The sequence below is a fragment of the Dermacentor albipictus genome, chromosome 7, assembly GCF_038994185.2.
Source record: "Dermacentor albipictus isolate Rhodes 1998 colony chromosome 7, USDA_Dalb.pri_finalv2, whole genome shotgun sequence".
NCBI lineage: Eukaryota > Metazoa > Arthropoda > Arachnida > Ixodida > Ixodidae > Dermacentor > Dermacentor albipictus.
The window spans coordinates 130,319,895-130,339,914 of NC_091827.1; the positions used below are offsets into that span (position 1 = coordinate 130,319,895).

A 20,020-nucleotide genomic window follows, 5' to 3' on the forward strand; every position below is an offset into this window, starting at 1 on the left:
GAGCCGCTCAACCATGCCGTTGGCACAGGTATGATATGCAGTGGTACGGCAACGTTTAGTGCCAAGCAGGCGGTTGAGGCAAGTGAAGAGGGTAGTGAAATTTCTGGCCGTGATCAGTGGTCACGATGCTGGGGCAGCCGAAGCCAGAAACCCATGCTCAAACAAAGGCGGTCAGGAGTGGGCACGGCTTCGCGCCAATGGGTGAAACGGTCAATCATCGTTAGAATGTACCGGCAGTCGTGAGAGGGAGGAAGTGGTCCAACCAAATCAAGTTGGATGTGGTGAAAACGACATCCAGGTGGCACGAAAGACTGAGTGAAAGTCTGCGTGTGGCAGGTCACTTGGGCAGTCTTGCATGTGCGGCACAAACTTGCCTACTGGCAAACATCGGTGTTAATGCTTCGCCAAGCACAAACAGGTGAAGAACGAACTGTAGATGGAGAGAACAGGGATGGTCACGCAGCGCTTGCAGCTCAGGGTCTTCCATCTGTACCTGAGCTAGACGTTCCCAGTCCACAGTCAATGCCGAAGTGCCGAGGGAGGTGATGCGAGAGAGAGTACCAGTTGCCTCGTTCTTGACGCCTTTGATGTGCTGGATATTCGTAGCGAACTCCGATATATAGGCCAGTTGACGAAGTTCATGTGCAACATACTTGGAAGAGTTCGTACTGAAGGCATACACCGGAGGCTTATGATCTGTTAGAACATAAAATTGCTGGCCCTCCAAGAAGTGCCGAAAGTGCTCGACGGTAGAGTAGATCGCGAACAGATTGTGGCCAAAAACGCTGCAGCCAGTCTCAGCAGGTTGGAGTTTCCGAGAGAAGAAGCCCAGTGGACACCACTTGGAGAGGATTTGCTGCTGGACAACACCGATGGCCACACTGGAAGCATCCACCATGATGCAAGTAGGCACGTTATTTCTTGGGTGGAAAAGAAGCACCGAATCGGTGACGGCTTGTTTAGCGACCCTGAAAGCAGCTTGAGCTTTGTGAGACCAGGAAATCGAGGATGAGGAGCCTTTGGTCATGTGAAGAAGGTCAGTCAATGGGTGCAGCTCAGTGCAGTGCAGAATAAAGCATCGGGGGAAATTCACTAGGCCCAGGAACTAGCACAGCAGGCATAGGGTAGTGGGTGCTGGTTGCTGGGAAGTCTTGCATGGCCTGGACGCGGGAGGGCAACACGAATTCCCAGTGCCAAGATGTGTGTCACCTAGGAACTTGAGCTCGGAAGACCCAACGACGCATTTCTAGGGGTTGACCACCAGGCCAAATTCAAGCTGAAGGCATTGAATGAGTTCGCGGAGGTGACGTTCGTGATCTCGTGGATTGGAACTCACGACGAGGATGCCGTCGATGTAAGCAAACACAGCCAGGAGTCCGCGGGTTTTGTGGGCAATGAATCTTTGGAACGTTTGGGCTGCGTTGCGTAGCCCAAAGTGCATGTGCACATACTCAAACACGCCGAAGGGTGTAGTAATGGCAGCCTGCGGTATATCGGCAGGCTCAACGAGGCTTTGGTGATATGCCTTGAGATGGTCAACTTTCCTAAAGACTTTGCATCCTTCCACGTGGCCTGTGAAATCTTGAATGTGTGGAAGGGGATAGCTATCGTGGACCGTGTGAGCGTTGAGAGCCCGGTAGTTGCCACACCGACGCCAGTCGCCCGGTTCTTTTTTGGCCACCAGATGAAGTAGGCAGGCCCAACTGCTGGACAAAGGGCGAATAATACCCAGATGGAGCAAGTGCCGGAATTCCCGTTCAGCAATGGCCAGACGCTCAGCAAAAAGGCGATGCGGACGAGTTGCAACAGGTGGACCACGCGTGACAACATGGTGGGCTACACTGTGATTGGGTGGCTGATTTAAATTGCAGAGCTCCATCCCCCCAGAACACTTTTTGAGGATGCGAGCGTACAGGCATGGTGTAATCGGCGTGCGGATGCAAGTGGGAGTGACAGTCGACCGAACTTCAGGGATGGAGAATCGAGTCTTACTGTCAATCAGGAAACGGTGCATGCCGACGTCGAGGTCAAAATGGGTCAGGAAGTCGGAGCTCAAAATAGGCTGATTGATGTCGTCTATGATGAATACCTGCCGGAATGTGCGCCATAGCCCAAGTTCGAGAGTGAAGGACCATAAATCCTACGTGGCAAAGGCATTAAAGTTCGTCCTGCGAAGAGTAGAGTCAGGTGGGTTAGAAGCGCGGTCACGCTTGGAGGACGGAAGTACGCTGACATCGGCACCACTGTCTACGAGAAAGCGCAGGCCGGAAAAGGCATCCCAGTTGTAATCTGAGGTCACGTGCTGCCGTCAGTGATCTCGCACTGCATTCCCAACCACTGGCATGGGGACTTGCACTGGCGGGTGCAGTGCTGGAAAGTTCAATGGTGCCAGCAAATAGGCGCGCTTTGAGGACTGTGCCAGTGGGGACTGCTCGGCGAAAAGGGCTGTAGCGTGAGGAACCGCCAGGCTGGTCACGAGAGGACGTCCGAAGGGCGTCGATCTAGGACACTTAAGTGGGCCATGATAGAAGACTCTGGCGTTGATTGAGAGAGCGGCAACAGAAGGAGAAGCAACGTCGTGGACTCGATCAGCGAGCTGGGCGAGGTGGTCGAAGGTCAAATTTCCTGCAGCGGCCAAAACAAGGCGGGTGGACTGTGGCAAGCACTGCAGGGAGAGTCCCTTCAACAGGGCACCATTCGCGTCAACACTGCTTGAGCCAAGGAGCCATCGCGCGCTGTTGAGCAGCTGGGAAGGGCGGCAATCTACAAGCTTCTAGGAGGTGAGCGGGTGCTGGAGGCGCGCGCTCTCAGAGGCTGTGGTGTAGACCAAAATACTTCAGTTGCTGGTACGGGGCGTCCCCCAAGGGGGCAGCGATGACGTGCGCCCCCTCGTGAGCAACCACAGGACACAGGTTAGCAAGTAAGCGGCGATACCGAGAATTCCTTGGAGTGATGTGGTGTAGATAGAAGGAGGCTTCTGCCTAGGTAAACCAAACCTGTGGATCCTTGCACCAGAATATGGGCAGGCGAAGCTGCGGAGCTGCGACGTCTTGTGGGTGCAAGGTAGCGTCAGGCAGAAGGTTGTCTGAGGGCGGTAAGTTGCTGGGCTCAGTCATCTCGTAGTCCGGAGTCACCAATGTCGCGAACTGAAGGGTTGCAGCGGCGCGCCAGAACCAGAGGACCCGCGTAGCAGGCTCTTAGAGCGGAGTAGCACATGGCATGCCTGTGCCATGAGCAAGCGCCGACCAACTTTATTTTCCTCATCTGTTGCAGTGCCGACCGAGAGCACCTAGCGTTGTGACGATTTCTAGCTTGCAGAAGAGTGCTGCTGACATTATACTCGGATAATGCATTGGCCTTCAAATAGGCACCACGGAACCTTAAGAGACATATGGGATGTTACGATAAGGTCTCATTTTGCGTCATTTCTTGCCAAACATCATGTCCAGTGTAAGTTTAATGCATCAGGAGCGCCCTGGTGAGGAAGCTGGTGGGAGAGGTTGATTCTGTCTACGCAAAGTGCTTGGAAAGAGCTACCTGAATAGGGATAGGACTGAGACAGTACTACTTGATGTGTCATTTAGAAGAGCTATGAATTGGGCTAATTGGTGTGTATTCATTTTTTTTTGCGCTAAGTACTGTAAGACGCAACGACGAAAAAACGAACACTGGATATGAAGCGGACATGTTGTCTTGATATCTAGGCTTCGTACCGTGCCTATTGCATTTTACAGTACTTAGCGCAAGAAAAAGAACTGCTTGAAGTGGAAGCAGTGATCAGTTCACAAACCTTGACCTATATGTTAACTGACACGATAGTACCTTACGAATACACCCAGCCCATTTTCTAATGACATTCATTGATTGCTAGTAGAGGAACACACAGGAGTATGAAACTCGGTGTGTGCAAGCAACAATGAACAACCTGACCAGGATGATGTACCATAAAAATTGCTTAACCACCTATGGATATATACGAAGGATTTGAAAAGAGTCCTCTAGCTGAGCTCACTGCATCGCTACCCATCAGGTGCCAGCATTTACGTAAAGGTAGATCATGTGGCTCTTGTCGAACAGCACGGCATTTCAAGGAGTATTTGCCCCCTTGGACGGGCTGTGGAAAGTTTTCTCGCCAAGACAGACATTTGTCTATGCATAGTAGTTCCGGCATGTAAAAAAAGAAGAATAAACATGCGCAAGCTAGAACTTTGCAAAAGGATGAGGAAGGCAAGAACATAAAAGAAGATGGCTCGGTGTCTGAATTCCCGTATCGGCTCATAGTTTTATTATACTGAACATGTGAGCCAAGTCATTCTATCGTCTTTATACTTGAAGAAAGCAAAGATACCTTGGCATGTGATTTAAAGGGACTGACAACCAGTTTTCACAGTACCCATTTTTCGTTAGTACACTGGAAAGCTTACCGGTCGGCATGTCTAATCATGAAGTGGTAATGCGGAAAACACTGTGGAACATTTTTATCACAATTTATAGATCTGCAGCGAAGATGTAGTTGTTCACTGGGAGCATGCTGAAAATGGTAAAAGGTGAGCGTGATAGCGACTATGCGCCGACTTTAGTGGGAGGCAGACGACAAGTGTGACCGTAGATACGAGAAGTATTATTATATGTATCAACCGATGTTCCTGCGATTCACGTTTCTGAAGTGTTAAAGTATTTCTGTGATGATAGCTTTATGTTTTCGTGGTTCCCTGTTGAAATGCTGTGGTATGTACCCAGTCAAAACGAAACCAATCGGATCGAAAATGAAATTACGCTTTCACACGTGATACGCAGTTCAGCGTGTTGCCGTAGCCATGCATGCGCTTTTCATTTCTCAAGCATAGAACAAAGCGCTATAGTCTAATACGTATTTACCGAAATTTAGGCCGAACCCGATTCTAAGCCGACCCTCGAATGTCCGAAGCCAAAAAAAAATATACGAAACTTACCTCGAATGTAGGCCGAAGAAAAAAGTGAGGGCAACGTTCACAAAATGAAAACAGCATTTATTTAACATGAGCATGCCGGGCTCACTCTACGTAATCATTGCTGCTAGCCTCGTATGCTCGCGGATACGTGTAAAGCCCAGACCCCACGTACGCTTGCAGACGTGCGGCCACGCATGCGCAGACGGTGCGGCATGGCTCGTACGCGTCGAAACGCAGGGTGATCTCGGGAAACAGTTGCTCTCTGTTATCGCGCGCTTGGGCTGCCTCGCGTCGGAGCGCCTGCTACGCAGCTACCACGCGGAACATTAAACTCTCAGTGTAGCTGAATTATATCATGCAAGAAAGCACTTTTTCCTTTTTGTGCTGATCTAACAGCTATTAAAATATAACAATTGCGTTTATAGATATCGAAGCATTTTGAAACACTGTCAATACCAAAGCACGACCCGCCGTGGTTGCTTAGTGGTTATGGTGTTGGGCTGCTAAGCACGAGGTCGCGGGATCGAATCCCGGCCACGGCGGCCGCATTTCGATGGGGGCGAAATGCGAAAACACCCGTGTACTTAGATTTAGGTGCACGTTAAAGAACCCCAGGTGGTCCAAATTTCCGGAGTCCCCCACTACGGCGTGCCTCATAATCAGAAAGTGGTTTTGGCACGTAAAACCCCATAATTATTATTAATACCAAAGCACGAAGCGGCATCTGCCAAGGTGTCTGTGAGTAAGCCCAGTGAAAGCGCGTTGTCGCGCGTCCTTGTCGTTGCAAATCGCCATTCCTCGTGAGGCGTGGCATACACCAGGCGCGCGTGATCAAGCGTACGTCTCGGCTTAAGCGTGCGTCCGCGTGCCCACACATGAGCAAACAGTGCTGCACAACGCGTGCGCGTCGAAACGCGATGGGATCTCGGCGAGCAACTTCCCTCTGTTATTGCGCACTCATCTTCCTCGTCGCTGTCATCCCCTCGTTGTGGCAAATGCAAAGAACGTCTCTTGTTGCCCCCTCCAACGATACCTCTGCGGCTAGCACTAACTTTTCAACTGAAAGCGACACTGCAGTGGCATCGCCTGTTTGATGCCGCACGCCGATACGGCACAGATAAAACTGGCAACGTCACTCGAGGACTTCATTTGGCTACTGGGGCGGCTATAGTGCCTGCGATACTGACTTTTATAGATGGTGCTGGCTATGCACCAAATTTATCACTTTGAATTACAAACTAGAACATTTTTTAAGATCCTCGAATTTAAACCGACCCTAGAGTTGTGTATATGATTATTTGCAAAAAAACTATCGGCCTAGATTCAAATAAGTACGGTAATATACAAACTGCAATCTTAATCAATAATTATGCAGCACTTAATAACAGTTAACTTACGTACACTAATCTCATAGCATACATCCAAAGTACCAAGATTTCAGCGCCAGGCCTCGCCACTTACTGGTTTTTGAGACTTCGTATCCAAATTTAAAATTATAATTTCTACTTAAATCGCAAGCAGTATGCTGGATTCTATCACTATGGATCATGGTCATTTCATTTCCATCAACATCACACAACACATTCTGGCCAATTGTCAAGTCTCTTTAAGGAAACCATATTACTCTAGAAAGAAACAAGATACGTCGGTGGCCCTGCATGGCAATAAACATCAATTCTTCATGCCTTTCTTGGAATAAGCATGTGTATAAGTAAAACGTCATTCTCTGGTCCCAACCGGCATTTGCTTTCTTTAGTGCAATCAAACTCTTGTTATTTCAGACAGATCTGGCCGCACATCAATTGATTCGGACAACTCTCAGAGTTTGGCGAGCGTGGAACGCCGCAAATGTGCGACGCAATGGGCAACAACAGTGTTGGCATCCAACCGAAATGAATAGACGGAGTCTGTATCACCATAATCACTAACGAAATCATATGTGAATGACAGCAACACCAGAACGCTCCATTCCTATTTGTGCCTTTAAAACCTTTAATGTTGCCTTTACTGATGCGCGTAAGATCGTGTTGGCCGCGTGCCTTCATAACTGCCCAGTCACTATCCATGATCACATCAATAGCCACCACGGTTTCGTCCGCAGTAGTTGCGGCAAATGGCACTTTCGTTTTGACTTGGTGCACGCATCGGCCATGTGCCTTCAAAAATGCGTAGTCACCATCCATGATAAGAACCGCATTTTTGTCCGCAGTTGTTACAGCAAACGATAGTTTCACTTTGACTCGGTGCGTATGTCGGCCACGTGCCTTCAGAACCACAAGGTTGGCGTCAATGATCGCGTCTGCAGCGGTTGCAGCGAACAGCTGTTTCGTGTTGCCTCGGTGCAAAGCTGTCAAGGATGAAGAGCACCGGCTACATCGCAATAAACAGGCGATCTATGGGCGACCAGCTCATTGTTGGAAAAATAATATGGAGTTGCGTGACGTCATGACAGGCGCATTTGAGATGAAGTGTGCACTTCGCGGCCACATAGCGAAGGTAGTCGCGATGCCTTCACCGCTGCAAGAGCCAGTCAGTTACGATATGACGAGAATTAGAGCTTCTGCTTTGCCCTTTTGATAAATAGAAACATTCCTCATTCATTCACTAAATAAAAGCGTGCTGATGCATAAGCATTTGTTTAGTGTTTTTATACCCTTGATAATTAAGCATTCAGTTTATTCTGACATTTCTTTCGGTCCCATGAAATCATAAATAACGAGGTTTTGCTATATACTACAGTAGACTCTACTTTCTCGACTCGACTTTATTCGATGTCGGTAATATCCCGAACGCCTCACTTCCGAAACTTTCGTCACGATGTGTAACAACGTTATTGCAAAGAGTGAGTGACGAACGTTCAAAGTAAACGTGAAGAACGCCTAAAGGCACTGTTCCACCAGAGAGGCGAAGCATCGATTGCGACAGCAAATTAGCAGACAGCTATGCGAAGTAAGGATATACTAGTCTTCTCGACCTTATGAAGTTGTAAACATTTGCTTGCTAACTAAATTAACAAGCACGGTGTCAGGGGCGCTCAGGTAAACATCTCGCTCGATGAGTGCGAAAGGTTGACTGCAAGTCAGTTGTCCGCCCGTGTCGACACGGCAAAGTCCGTTTTATACGCCCGATTTAGACAAAAATTGGAGCTACTTTTGCTTGCTGTAGCCGATAGTCTGTTGTAACGCGGTCTGTTAACAGCGACCTTCGTTGCATTAATAAAATAGGTAGAGCAAACAGGTTGAAATATGGTCCATTTTATGTGAAAATCTGTTGTAACAAGCGTGGACTATATATATTGACCCTTTCCGTGGAGCAGTTTGTTCTAGAGAAATGAGATGGCACTATCGGCGGCGCACCGCGATCAGCAGTCAGAAATACAACAACTGAGTTTTTGCTAATGCACTGTGCTCCAATCATGCCAGATCAAATCATGTGGATTAAAGACGTGTGCAGCAGTTGGCTCCAAAAATAATGACTGGCATACAAAATGAATCTGTGTAACCAAGTTCGCGGAACGTTCCTGCAACTGTCAGTACGTGTCATCGGCACTTCGAGATGTACGGCGTTCTTCCAGGATGCAGAAATTTGCTCATCCACCAGCGTTCTACAGTCCAAACTCGATGTACCGAACACGGATATATCAAACTATTGCGTATGTCGAACCCGTTCTGTCACCAAGAAAATTGCATGCATTCTTATTTTTTTTATTTCGACCGGAGTCGGACGTATCGAACTCTGCCGCCCCAGAGCACAAGCACACTGTTGAGAGGTGGCGAGCTTTCCTGCAACACCCTCAAAGATACCGGTGGCGCGATGGGCGTTCCCGACTGTTGCGCACTATAGCTGCACACAACGATTGCGCCGAGGGCGCTATCGGCATGCGCCGAACATAGCGACATGCGCAAGCGGCGGCTTGGCTAGTTCGCATTGCATTTGCCGCACCGACTCCTCCTAAGTGCCGCACTCTGCACCTGCTGTGCCCTCGTGAGGAATAGCGGTGTGCTTCCACAAAGACACGCAACAGCACGCCTCTATTGGGCTCACTCATAGACTCCATGGCAGATGCCGCTTAATACCTTGTTATTGACAGTGTTTAAAAGTGGTTCGATTGACGGAGGTGGAGATCGCAGCGGCCAAATGAAGACGCTGCTGAGGTTGATCCCGCAAGCGCTGATTTTACCCCACTCAGCTTCAACTGAGGCTGTAGCTGCTTTCCAATACAAGGCACCGCAATAGAAGGCCACAGCCTATTGTTTGCGGATAGTCTAGACTAAGTTGAGGACGACATGGATATATGCACGTGGCTGCCAATAAGAAGCAGGCTACACTGCTGCAGTACTTTCAGCCGAAGAAATAAATACTTTATGTGAACTTCAAGTGAGTATTTACTGAGCCACGATTGGTGGATTGATTCATTCATACATCCGCCGTGGTTGATCAGTGGCTATGGTGTTGGGCTGCTGAGCACGAGGTCGCGGAATCGAATCCCGGCCACGGCGGCCGCATTTCGATGGGGGAGAAATGCAAAAACACCCGTGTACTTAGATTTAGGGCACGTTAAAGAACCCCAGGTGGTCGAAATTGCCGGAGTCCTCCACTACGGCATGCCTCATAATCAGAAAGTGGTTTTGGCACGTCAAACTTCATAATTTATTTCATTTGTACAAGTTCTTTATGCATTTTTAGCTGATTTTATATATCAAAGTCTGGCCATATCGAGGTATTTCGCGATCACCGCGCTGTACGATATATCGATTCTATCACTAACCCTCAAAGAAAGTGCTTCAGCCCCGGAACATCAGCAAGAGCGGGTAATGCTCGTTAAACAATGACAAAGGGAGTAGCACCACTTCCTATACGCCTCGTGCACCGCTTATAGAGGCGCCACTGACAGCCACCTAGCGGGCACTTCCAACAGTACGCGCGGGAGCAGTAGCAGACGATAACCCATTGCAGCAAAGATGGCTTATGTTCGCTGCTGCGATTTCTCCTTTGTTCGGGTGCCAGGCTGCTGCTTCTGCAGTGACAGCTGTAGGGAAGACGCTGACCTCTGTGTGAGCGGGTATGAACACGATGTTACCGGTGTTTGGGCCATGGTCCACATACGTGCCAGGTGCGTCCCACAGCCAAAAGCCATGAAGCCAATTTACATGAAGTGCAGCTCATGTTAACTAACCGATAAATTTTGTTGAGTAATACAATCTATCGATAGTTTTTTTTAATTATACCCTTGCCATAATGCTGCTTTTGTAACTCAATAATCAGCACCCGTCGTTAGTGCTGACTAATATAAAACAAATCCACACGGTGTGATGTCTGCATATGCCGTTGTGATTTTTCTGCTGATGAATACATGTGACATCGCCGAATAAGTGCAGTCGAAGTCGCCTCAAAAAGAGTCATTGCGAATTTACTGATGGAAACACGTACACTAGTCAACGAAGTCACCAAACGCACGGGTTATTAAAATCGCGTGTTAGTGCTGTACCGCCGATGCTATTCTGCTGCATACGCCGATGAACTGCCGTTCCCGCTGCAGTTTTTACAATTTTAAATTCTCCAAGGCAGCTGCTTGGAAACGTACAAAGCTAAAGTCTGACTAGCTTTTCAGTACTTTTTTATGTTACTAGAGAGAGGTGCCACATGATATATCTAAAGGCAGAGCAGCGCCAGAAAAAGTAGATGAGCGCTGACGTCAAGGCCGGGTCTAGTCCTCTGCAGCATAAGCATAATAAGAAAGAATTCAGCTGAGTACAAAATTCACATCCAAGACGGACTACGTTGTGAAACAAATCGCTCGGCCTGTTAAGTCTGCTCAGGCAGCATCGAGATATGATGACTTCCCAAACATGTGGCATTCTCTCACCCGTACTCTTGGGACAAAGGAACGACAACGCAGTAGTGCAAACAATCACAAGGGCATTTATTGCACCTTTCATAGATCAATGCCTGCTAGCCGAGTTGCTATCCCCAAAACATGCCAATTGGAGCGCGACAATTCTAGGAAGTCCGACTCACCGCGTCCGGATAACGAGCGAATATGTTCCCCCCCATGCTGGATCCCAACGCCTGGTCGTTCGCGCGTACGGTCACGCGAACGGTGGCGCGTTCGAACGAGGCCTCACGAGACGGTCTCGCAGACCACCGATCGGCGCACGCGCCGAACGTCCACGCCGCTTGACGATCTCGAACCAAAGACCCAGCGTGTTCTGCCCTGGGCCCCCAAGTAACCCCACCGTGAGGCGGCGTTAGCAGCGCAACACTCGCGCCATCTCTCGTACTGCGCTTCAACCACTCCGACCGCCGCGGGCGCCAGGCCACGCGGCGAAGCCGCACTGCAGGAGACGGGAGCTATGCGGGAAAAACAACATATCAGGGGACGCGTGAGAGTCGCGCATCCCCACATCCCCCTAACTTTAAATCACTACTTATTCCGGCGAAACATGTTACAAGGGCTAACATCAACCTGTGCTTCGCGAACAAGATAGTACATGCAACAGTGGCCGAGCCGAGGAAATGTCCACACGCTGTCCATAACATGCGAGCCGACATTGTCCTTGGGTACACCGCTAGCGTCCGCTGGTCACAGCAGCAGCTCTGCAGACTCGACGGCACGATTCCAGACCAGGACTCCGGAAACGGTGACGCAGTAGTCGGAACGAGCAAGCGTCGCTCGCGCCGACGCACCCTGCTGTCGAGAGCCACAGTAGCTGTCGGTCACCGCCGGCTCTTGTCTCCGCCGCCGATGGTTGCGAGCTGGATACAAGCGGCCGCCGAAGTCGCTGCACCGAACTGGCCACAGCATCACCCAGAGTGGCTCGATCGTAGTCCGGGGCAGCAGTGCAGACCAATGTGCAGGTGACAGCAAATCAGGGGTGGCCCCACTCACGCTGCGTACACTCAACACACTCGGCAAACACTAAAATAGTGCCAGGGAGAGGAAGCCTGCATGCGCATCGCCCACGTGGTACGATGTTCAACTCGGCTAGCAAAAGATCGGGCGGCTACTCAGACGCTAAGTTCACGTGAACGAAGCTCGCTTATTTGAGTCTAACGAGTGAGTGAGTGAGTGAAGTAACTTTATTTTGGTCCAGAGAAGACGCAGGGAAGACCCCGCGCCACCCGGCTAGTCCCACGTAGGGATCGCCAAGCCGAGCTTGACGGCCCGATCGCGGGCACTCTGGACGGCCAGTGTTTGGTCGTTGAGTTCGGGGCTGCCCAAGAGCGCAGCCCACCTATCCTCGTTGAAGGAGGAGCCGATGGCTTCACACTCCCACAACACATGGTCCAATGTTGCCCTTAGTCCACAGGCAGGGCGGTCCGCACTGGGATATCTTTCAGGGTATATGGCATGAAGAACCGCGAGGTTAGGGTATGCACGGGCTTGTAGAAGTCGAAGGGTAACCGCCCGCGCCCTACATAAGGCAGGGTGCGGGAGTGGGAAGAGCCGTCTTGACAGATAGTAGTGCGTGGTGATCTCATTAAACGTAAGCAAGGGTTCACCGCGGGGCTGGGCGACTGCTGAGGCGGCGCGGTCAGTGAGTCCTCGCGCGGCCTCCTGTGCGCCCTCGTTAGGGTTAGAGGGAGAACCCTCAATCGACCCCAAGTGAGCGGGAAACCAAATGAGAGGATGCGGAGAGACACTTTTGGCGCTTTGGAGAATGCGGAGGGCCTGGGGGGAGACCATACCGGTTTGGTAGGCCTTAATGGCTGCCTTGGAATCACTATATATTGCCTCTCTGCGACCATCGAGCACAGCCAGCGCGATTGCAACCTGTTCGGCTACCACGGGCCTCGAAGTGCGTACCGTAGCGCAGCGAGCCTTGAATTGGAGTCTACGATGGAGACGGCGAATGCCTCTTGTTGGACATATGTCGCGGCATCCGCGAAGCTTGCCTCAATGTGGTTATTGCGGACATGCTCGAGTAGAGCTGTACCCCTGGCCCGACGTCTGCCGACGTTGTTTGCGGGGTGCATATTGCGGGGAAGGGGCGCGATGTGCAGGTGAGACCTGACGTCGCTGGGAATCCGCACGGCGTCGGGGCACTGGTCGACAGGATTGAGGCCCATCTCGCCGAGTAATTTGCGGCCCGTCGGGGTGCCGGATAGCCTGAGCAGCTGTGAGTGCTCTTGTGCCTCGATAATTTCTTCGAGCGTGTTGTGGACTCCGAACTTCAACAGTTTTCGGTGTGAGTGCTTGCAGGTAAGCCGAGGGCGACCTTAAAGACCTTTCTGATGAGTGAATTGAGCTTGTTCTTCTCTGCAACATGCCAATTATGCATGGCCGCCGAGTATGAAAGGTGGTAGAGAACAAAAGCATGTATAATGTGGATGAGGTTGTCTTCCTTGATTCCCCGGTGCCTGTTGGCGATCCTCCAAATGAGGCCGAGAGCACTCTCCATCTTGGCGGTGACCTTTTTGAGTGCGGTTCCATTGGCACCGTTAGACTTGATATACATCCCCAATATTCGGAGCGAGTCGACTCTGGGCACCAGAGACCCGTCACCAGTGAAAAGCCGTATTTCGCTTTCGGACGCCGGTTTCCAATCACGATGGCCGCCGCCTCTGGGTCTTTTCTTGTAGAGAAGTAGCTCAGATTTCGACGGAGAACATCTGAGCCCAGTGGGGCGGAGGAAGCGCTCGGTCGCATCGATGGCGCTCTGCATGGCGGCTTCAACTTGGCCGTCGCTCCCGCCGACGCACCAGATGGTGATGTCATCTGCGTAGATGGTATGGTTGATTCCTTGAATCTTCGTGAGCTCCTTAGAAAGTCCGATCATTGCGATGTTAAATAATGTGTGCGAGATGACTGAGCCCTGAGGCGTGCCGCGTGAATCAAGGGTGATCTCTTGCGAAAGGTATCCTTCGATCTTGAGCTTGGCAGTTCTCTGGCTAAGAAAGGATCGGACGAAGTCCGATCCTTTCTTAGCCAGAGAACTGCCAAGGTCCTCTTGCCGAACCCGAGGCCGGCAATAGACTGGAGAATGAACTCGTGTGAGATATTGTCGAACGCCTTCTGCAGGTCTAATCCAAGGATGGCTCTGGTATCACCCGTGCTCCGGTCGATGATCTGATGCTTTATCAGCTTCATGGCGTCCTGTGTCGAGAGGACACAGGACCGCCCTGGCCGCCCTGGCCGCCCTGGCCGCCCTGGCCGGGATTCGATCCCGCGACCTCATGCTCAACAGCCTAATACCCCTGTTACACGGGCACTTGCAACGGCCGTTAACGCAAACGGCAGTTGAACGCCGTAACGGCAGTGGGAACGGAACGGTGGTGGCCGCGCTCACACGGCACTTTCCATGCTCAGTCGGTTCACTTCCGTTTCGACGATTGATCACGTGACTCTTGAACTTTTTACCTCGCCAACTCTAAAAAAATTTTTTTTCTCCAATTATTTTCTGCGCTACATGCTGTACAATCTGTTTGTTTAACTATTTCCAAAAGTTGTTTGCAAAACTAGCGAAGAAGCTCAATTAGCCGATCCAATCCGATTCATGGCGTTGCAATATGGCTGCGTTTGTTGTGGTTTCAACGTGGTGAAGCGTCCCATTTCACGTTTCATCGCTTGTACTAACCGCAGCTTCACTGTGCATATCCTTTTTTCTTTCGTACCGCGAGTGACCATCTGCGCGATTCAGCAGGTGCAGTGTTGAACGTGGTACGACTTTGCGACGCGCACCCCAAAACAGCCGCGGAATGGCGGTTAGCCGGCCACCTTATGATTGCGACCGTGATTGTCCACCCGATTTGCTTCTCCTGGTTGCGCACTACGAGCAAAGCGCTTTTGCGCCGGCGCGCTCACCTGCAGCGCGGACACGTTGCTGCTGGGGGCTGCCATCTTGTCTACTGCACGACGAAACGGACGGAAGCGGCGGCGCAACGGAGACCGGCGAGCTCCGTTGATTTCAATCGCCGTTGGATTTCCAACGGCGCTTGCGCTGCCGTGTAACTCCGCCTAACGGCCGTTAAGGCCAACTGCGGTTTTCCTTAACGGCCGTTAAAGTGCCCGTGTAACAGGGGTATAACACCATAGCCACTGAGCAACCACGGCGGGTTCGCGCCCCCAAGTAACCCCGCCGTGAGGCGGCGTTAGTAGCGCAACACTCGCGCCATCTCTCGTACTGCGCTTCAACCACTTCGACCACCGCGGGCGCCAGGCCACGCGGCGAAGCCGCACTGCAGGAGACGGGAGCTATGCGGGCAAAACAACATATCAGGGGACACGTGAGAGTCGTGCATCTCCACAAACGTGACGTGAACTTTTCAGCAAAAAAATGGAACAAGAATACCATATGCAGGAACTATTAGCAATTCTCGCCCAGGTCTACCTATTTTCTAAACACATTTAAAAAAACACTATATATAAGATGCCCCCGGGCGAAAAAAAAACAGCTGTTAAAGAAGCACTTCCTTGGTATCATTCCGATAAGACAGCGTGATTTATACCCTTTAAAAACGAGGCAGGGTGAAAACCTCGCAGCTCAAAAGAATCAACAAGAGTTATGCGTGGACCAACTAGCAACAGTTAAACATGCGCGAAGCCACGCATAAAATAGATGTAAAAACATGAAGTGCGCGATAGCTGGTACGAGGACTTACCGGTCCAGATAAAACTAACAATTTCAGCTCTTGCAAACTTCAGTAGCTTTAAGATACAACACAATGCTCTCGTGCAGTCGTGCTGCCTAGCTAGCGCAACGCGGTAAAGATGCGGAAAACAATATAAGCGGCAAACGGCATTCCGAACTTTAGTGAAATTCCTTTAAAGCGCACGCTGCACTGCAGACGAACTTCGTCGCTTACGCGTCTAACTATGATCGAGTGGGAAAAAAACACCGACGAGACAAAGGAAAGGATGAGAACAAGAAATTTTCCGCCGACGATTTGCGGGGAACGAGTAGAACCGTATCGCCGGCACGTTTTCGCCAGTATTTGAGCACCCCACCCTGCAACAATTTTTTGACATTCCTTGAAGCTTTGGCCACCTCACACATGCGAAGAGTGTTGCCTATTTTTCCCTGAAAACGTGAATAAGACAGAGAAGCACTATCAACGACACAACATCTACGGCGCGCGACTGGCTCCTCTCCCGTGTGTTCTGCGCAAGGGCGCCACCAGTGGCGCGTCCGTCGGCGCGCACTACACGTATATCTACACAGTACCTATACATCTACTCCAACTGGCGCGGAATCTTATGCACACTCTATGGCCAACGTGTCAATAAGTGAATGGGCACGCATTTGAATATAAGGGCACCACATACGCACAATAAATGACGGCCTATGCCCATAGTGCACGAATGGTCAAAGCTGAATTTTTCGTGATGGTCCGGAAGAGTACGGGAGTTACTAGCGATAATACATTTTTGCTACAAGGTATTACCATATTTAATCGCATAATGGTCGCACTTCTTTCTAAAGAAAATTGACGTAAATTTAGGGGTGCAATCATCACGGGGGTTAGATTGTCCACGAAAAACAAACATTTTCATCTCGCGTTTGCTGCGGGGTGACAACAGGTCAACAAACAGGCGGCTGCCGCTGTAACAGTGCAGGAACCCAAAACAAGAATGGCAGCAGGTGGAGCAAGCACAACGTGCCGAACACATTTTTTTTTCTTTTCGTGAGTACATTATGTGCATTGAAACAGTTTGTTCCGTATCATTAATGAATATTATTGTTATTATCGGCAAGTTTGCGGCAATAACGTAGCCATGTCCACTTTGAGGGCACAGAAACAGAGATGGGCACGCTTAGCTGCCAGTGACATAGAAACACATGGTGGGCATGCTACGAAAACTGCGGCATTTGTCTTCACTACTGTCCTAATACGGCACGTTTCTGCTAAGGGTGGGCGAATATTTTAGCTGTGTTACAAGCGTCGGCGTACACTTCTAAACACTTATAACTTCTAACACTTCTAAAGGGTACACTTCTAACGTATCAATGTAAACGTGGCTACTATTGTTGCCCCTCGCCATTTGCTGCGTGCCTATGAGTGCAGATGAGACGTATCGAAAGGCACCTTTTATGCTGTTGTTGCTGTTAAGGCCTAAAAACAACAAAGCCAAGGCAAGTTTGGTCGTATATTTTTTTTTTATTTCATGGATGCGGAAAGTGATGAAAGGAACGAAATGCGGCATCTTCTTAAGAATCTGGTGCGTGCAGACTCTTTGGTATGTCTTGAAGAATCATTCGCGTAGCATTCGACAGCATTCGACAGATGGTAAGCACGATCATCATTAGCTAGACTTGGCACAAGAGATATCACTGCAGCAAGTTAGGGGTGCGATCATTACACGGGAAAAAAAATCAGATCTTTACGACAAAATTCAGGAGCATGATCATTACGCGAGTGCGATCATTGTGGAAGTAAATACGGTACAATGTACAAAATGGCTATGTGTCATGCCTTGCGCGCAGCAAGAACAAATCTGTTGGAACCGAGCACACCCGCGAGTTATTAGGCAGAAGTAATGAAATAATGACCGCACCAAGAAAATTTATTGAATCAGAAGTGTGACAAGCAGCTGCTTCAAAATATTTGCTAAATAAAGATCGAAGAACAAAACAGTAATCCTCATTCAATTCATGAGCGGAAAGTTTGGGTAGCTCGGAATTGGGGAGATAAATTTAGCCTCGCTTTTGAAATAGGCACAATATACACTAATTGCGGTGTTTGAACATGGCTTAACCAGCTTCCAAAGCGCTTTTACATGTTCTCTGAAGCTGTGGCCAAAGCTTCGTGTCGTCCACCCAGTCACCGCCTACAATATATCCTGCAACAGAGGTTTGCTAAGCCACACCGGCGTTATACACACCCATTGTAAACTCGAGGGCAATGGAGGCAGTTGAGGCAAGCTATGGATGCGTCACCACATGATCAAACATGGCAGCGCCCAAGGGATCGCCGCGAAAAGGGTAAATGCGCTTTTTTTTTCAAATTCCAAATATTTGATAAGGGGTCTTTGTCGGTGCGCAACTGTGCATGCACATGATGGTGGCATCTTATAAAAAAGCCTGTGTACCTGCCGGAACCAAGTTAGTCGGGAGAGAAGTCCTTTGCTGTCCAGTTATTTCCTTCATAGTTCTAGCGTCATTTTCAAATGCAAGAAAATATGAATTATTTGCAAAGCATCAGACTGCACACACGTTTCCGTAGGTGTGGTTAGCTTAATTATTTTTGCCAAAGAATTCTCGGTTTGTCCACAAAGGCATAATGGTCAGTAATAGAGACGGCCGATTTTGGAAGGGAATTTATCTTTAATAACTAGTTTAAGAAAAGAGAAACGCCTGAGATCCAGGCGTGCAAAACTGGGGCTAATCCTTGTTGTGATCAATGCGTGAAAATATAACGTGTTCTGCGTTAATTAATGATGGTGTGCAGTTAGGCTGCGGTAAATTAAAAAAGAACTGTTACGCTGGAAATTTTTCATCTAATTTCTAGTGATAGCAGATTGATAATATTCTTATTATTAAGATCGATACTATTCCTATATACTCAGACAAGACTGTCTGAATATATATGGTATGTGTTTAATTCTACCCAGTGGCCGGTAAATTTTCAAGGACTTTTTGTTGTTCAGGAGCAGCACATACGCAGTGATTCAAGTTGGTGTCAAGGTTGATTGAAGAGTGAAACACAACTAGTGACCCAAGTTAGCATGAAAGACATTAATTGAAAAAAAGCACGTACCAGTATACCACACTCAGAAGCCAATCTTTTCGAACGGCTGGTTATGAAACCGGTTGCCTCAACACATAGCCCATTGACTACCCAGTGAACCAAGTTGGCGGGAAAACAATTAGAAATGCAAAAACAAACACGCCAGAAACTGCGTTAAGCCTCCTGAAAATGCTTTAATCTTATTAAAAATGTGTAATGTCTCAGTTCAGTTCCAATTCATGTAAAATTTGTTTCTTTTTTTCGTTTTCAATTTGGCTCAATACCACGATCCTACATCTACATCTGCGCACACTCTCACATGCACCTCCTCATCAGAAACACTTTCTGCAGAGTTTGCGCCCTGACCGTACCCAAGGGAGGTCGACGCAGCTCACTGGTGGCGCTGAACTCAACCGCTACCGAGCCACATTCACACGCAACAAATGCTAAGAAATCCATGCCCACTGCAAAAACAATTAAGGCATCATTTTGCATCATGTGAAGGCAGGCCCCACTTCCAAGTTGGAAATAGCACCTTGTCTGTCTTCTTTTCGTAGTCCCTGTCTTTGTGCGTTTGACCTGCCTTAAGGAAAATGATGCCATACCAACTAGCTGGTATTCAGACCTTTGTTCAATGAAGGCACCCAACCGTAAAGTCAGACTCATAAAATAAATAAATACCTTCACGGGCAAAGAGACACCAGAGAGGACAGGAGTTCCTGAGTTGATGTCCCTGATGAAGAACTCCTGAAACGCATTTTGAACAAATGTATGAGCAATTTCATACCGGTACAAATATGGGAAGGCAATAGCCACTATTTAGTAATAGGATTTGCGCTGCTTAATTCAGAGACCAAAAGACAAAAGGTTATGTCTTTTTGTAGTCTTTTTTTCTACGTTTGCAAGTCAGAGCTAACCTCAAAGACACGCTACGAATGACATAACAAACATTAACAGCCGTAAGCCAATGCCTAACCGATTTGGAAAACCACAACCAAAGCATTCTATCAAATAAAACAGGTAGTGACAGCCTGCAGGCAGATACCGCAGCAAACAGCTGGTTTGGTATGCAGCCTTGAAACCTGCTTAGTTGACGCCACAAATCACTCGCGCAGCAACAACCTTATATTTTGACGTAGTAGTTCTGCGGAAACCCGCAAGATGAAGAGAAGTAATGATTAAAGGGAAAATCAGACATCCACCCGTTCGTAGCAATTGCTACAAAGGAAACATTTTTTTCACAAAATTTTCACCAACAACCCTTAAGTGTATTATTCGATGAAACCTATGTAACGGGCGAAGGCCTTCCTGTTAAAAGAGCAGGCTTCATTGTAGGGGATGGACAAGTCTATGGGACAAGAGAGACAGCACAGTTTCCTCGCGTTTATTCCGAAAAGCACAATTTATTCCCTCACTCCTCT

At 49.0% G+C, this 20,020-nt stretch overlaps 1 protein-coding gene across 4 annotated transcripts in view; it reads right to left on the reverse strand.

The window, feature by feature from the left end:
- Positions 1-20,020, reverse strand: part of LOC135895964 (tRNA:m(4)X modification enzyme TRM13 homolog) — a 409,379-nt gene that overhangs the window by 293,382 nt on the left and 95,977 nt on the right. For 3 of the 4 annotated variants that reach the window (XM_065424240.1, XM_065424238.1, XM_065424241.1), the window contains exon 4: positions 19,281-19,346. The exons of the other annotated variant lie outside the window; for it this stretch is intronic. In XM_065424240.1, the coding sequence (XP_065280312.1) occupies positions 19,281-19,346 (66 nt within the window). The remainder of the gene's footprint in view (positions 1-19,280; positions 19,347-20,020) is intronic. 4 annotated transcript variants of the gene reach the window in all.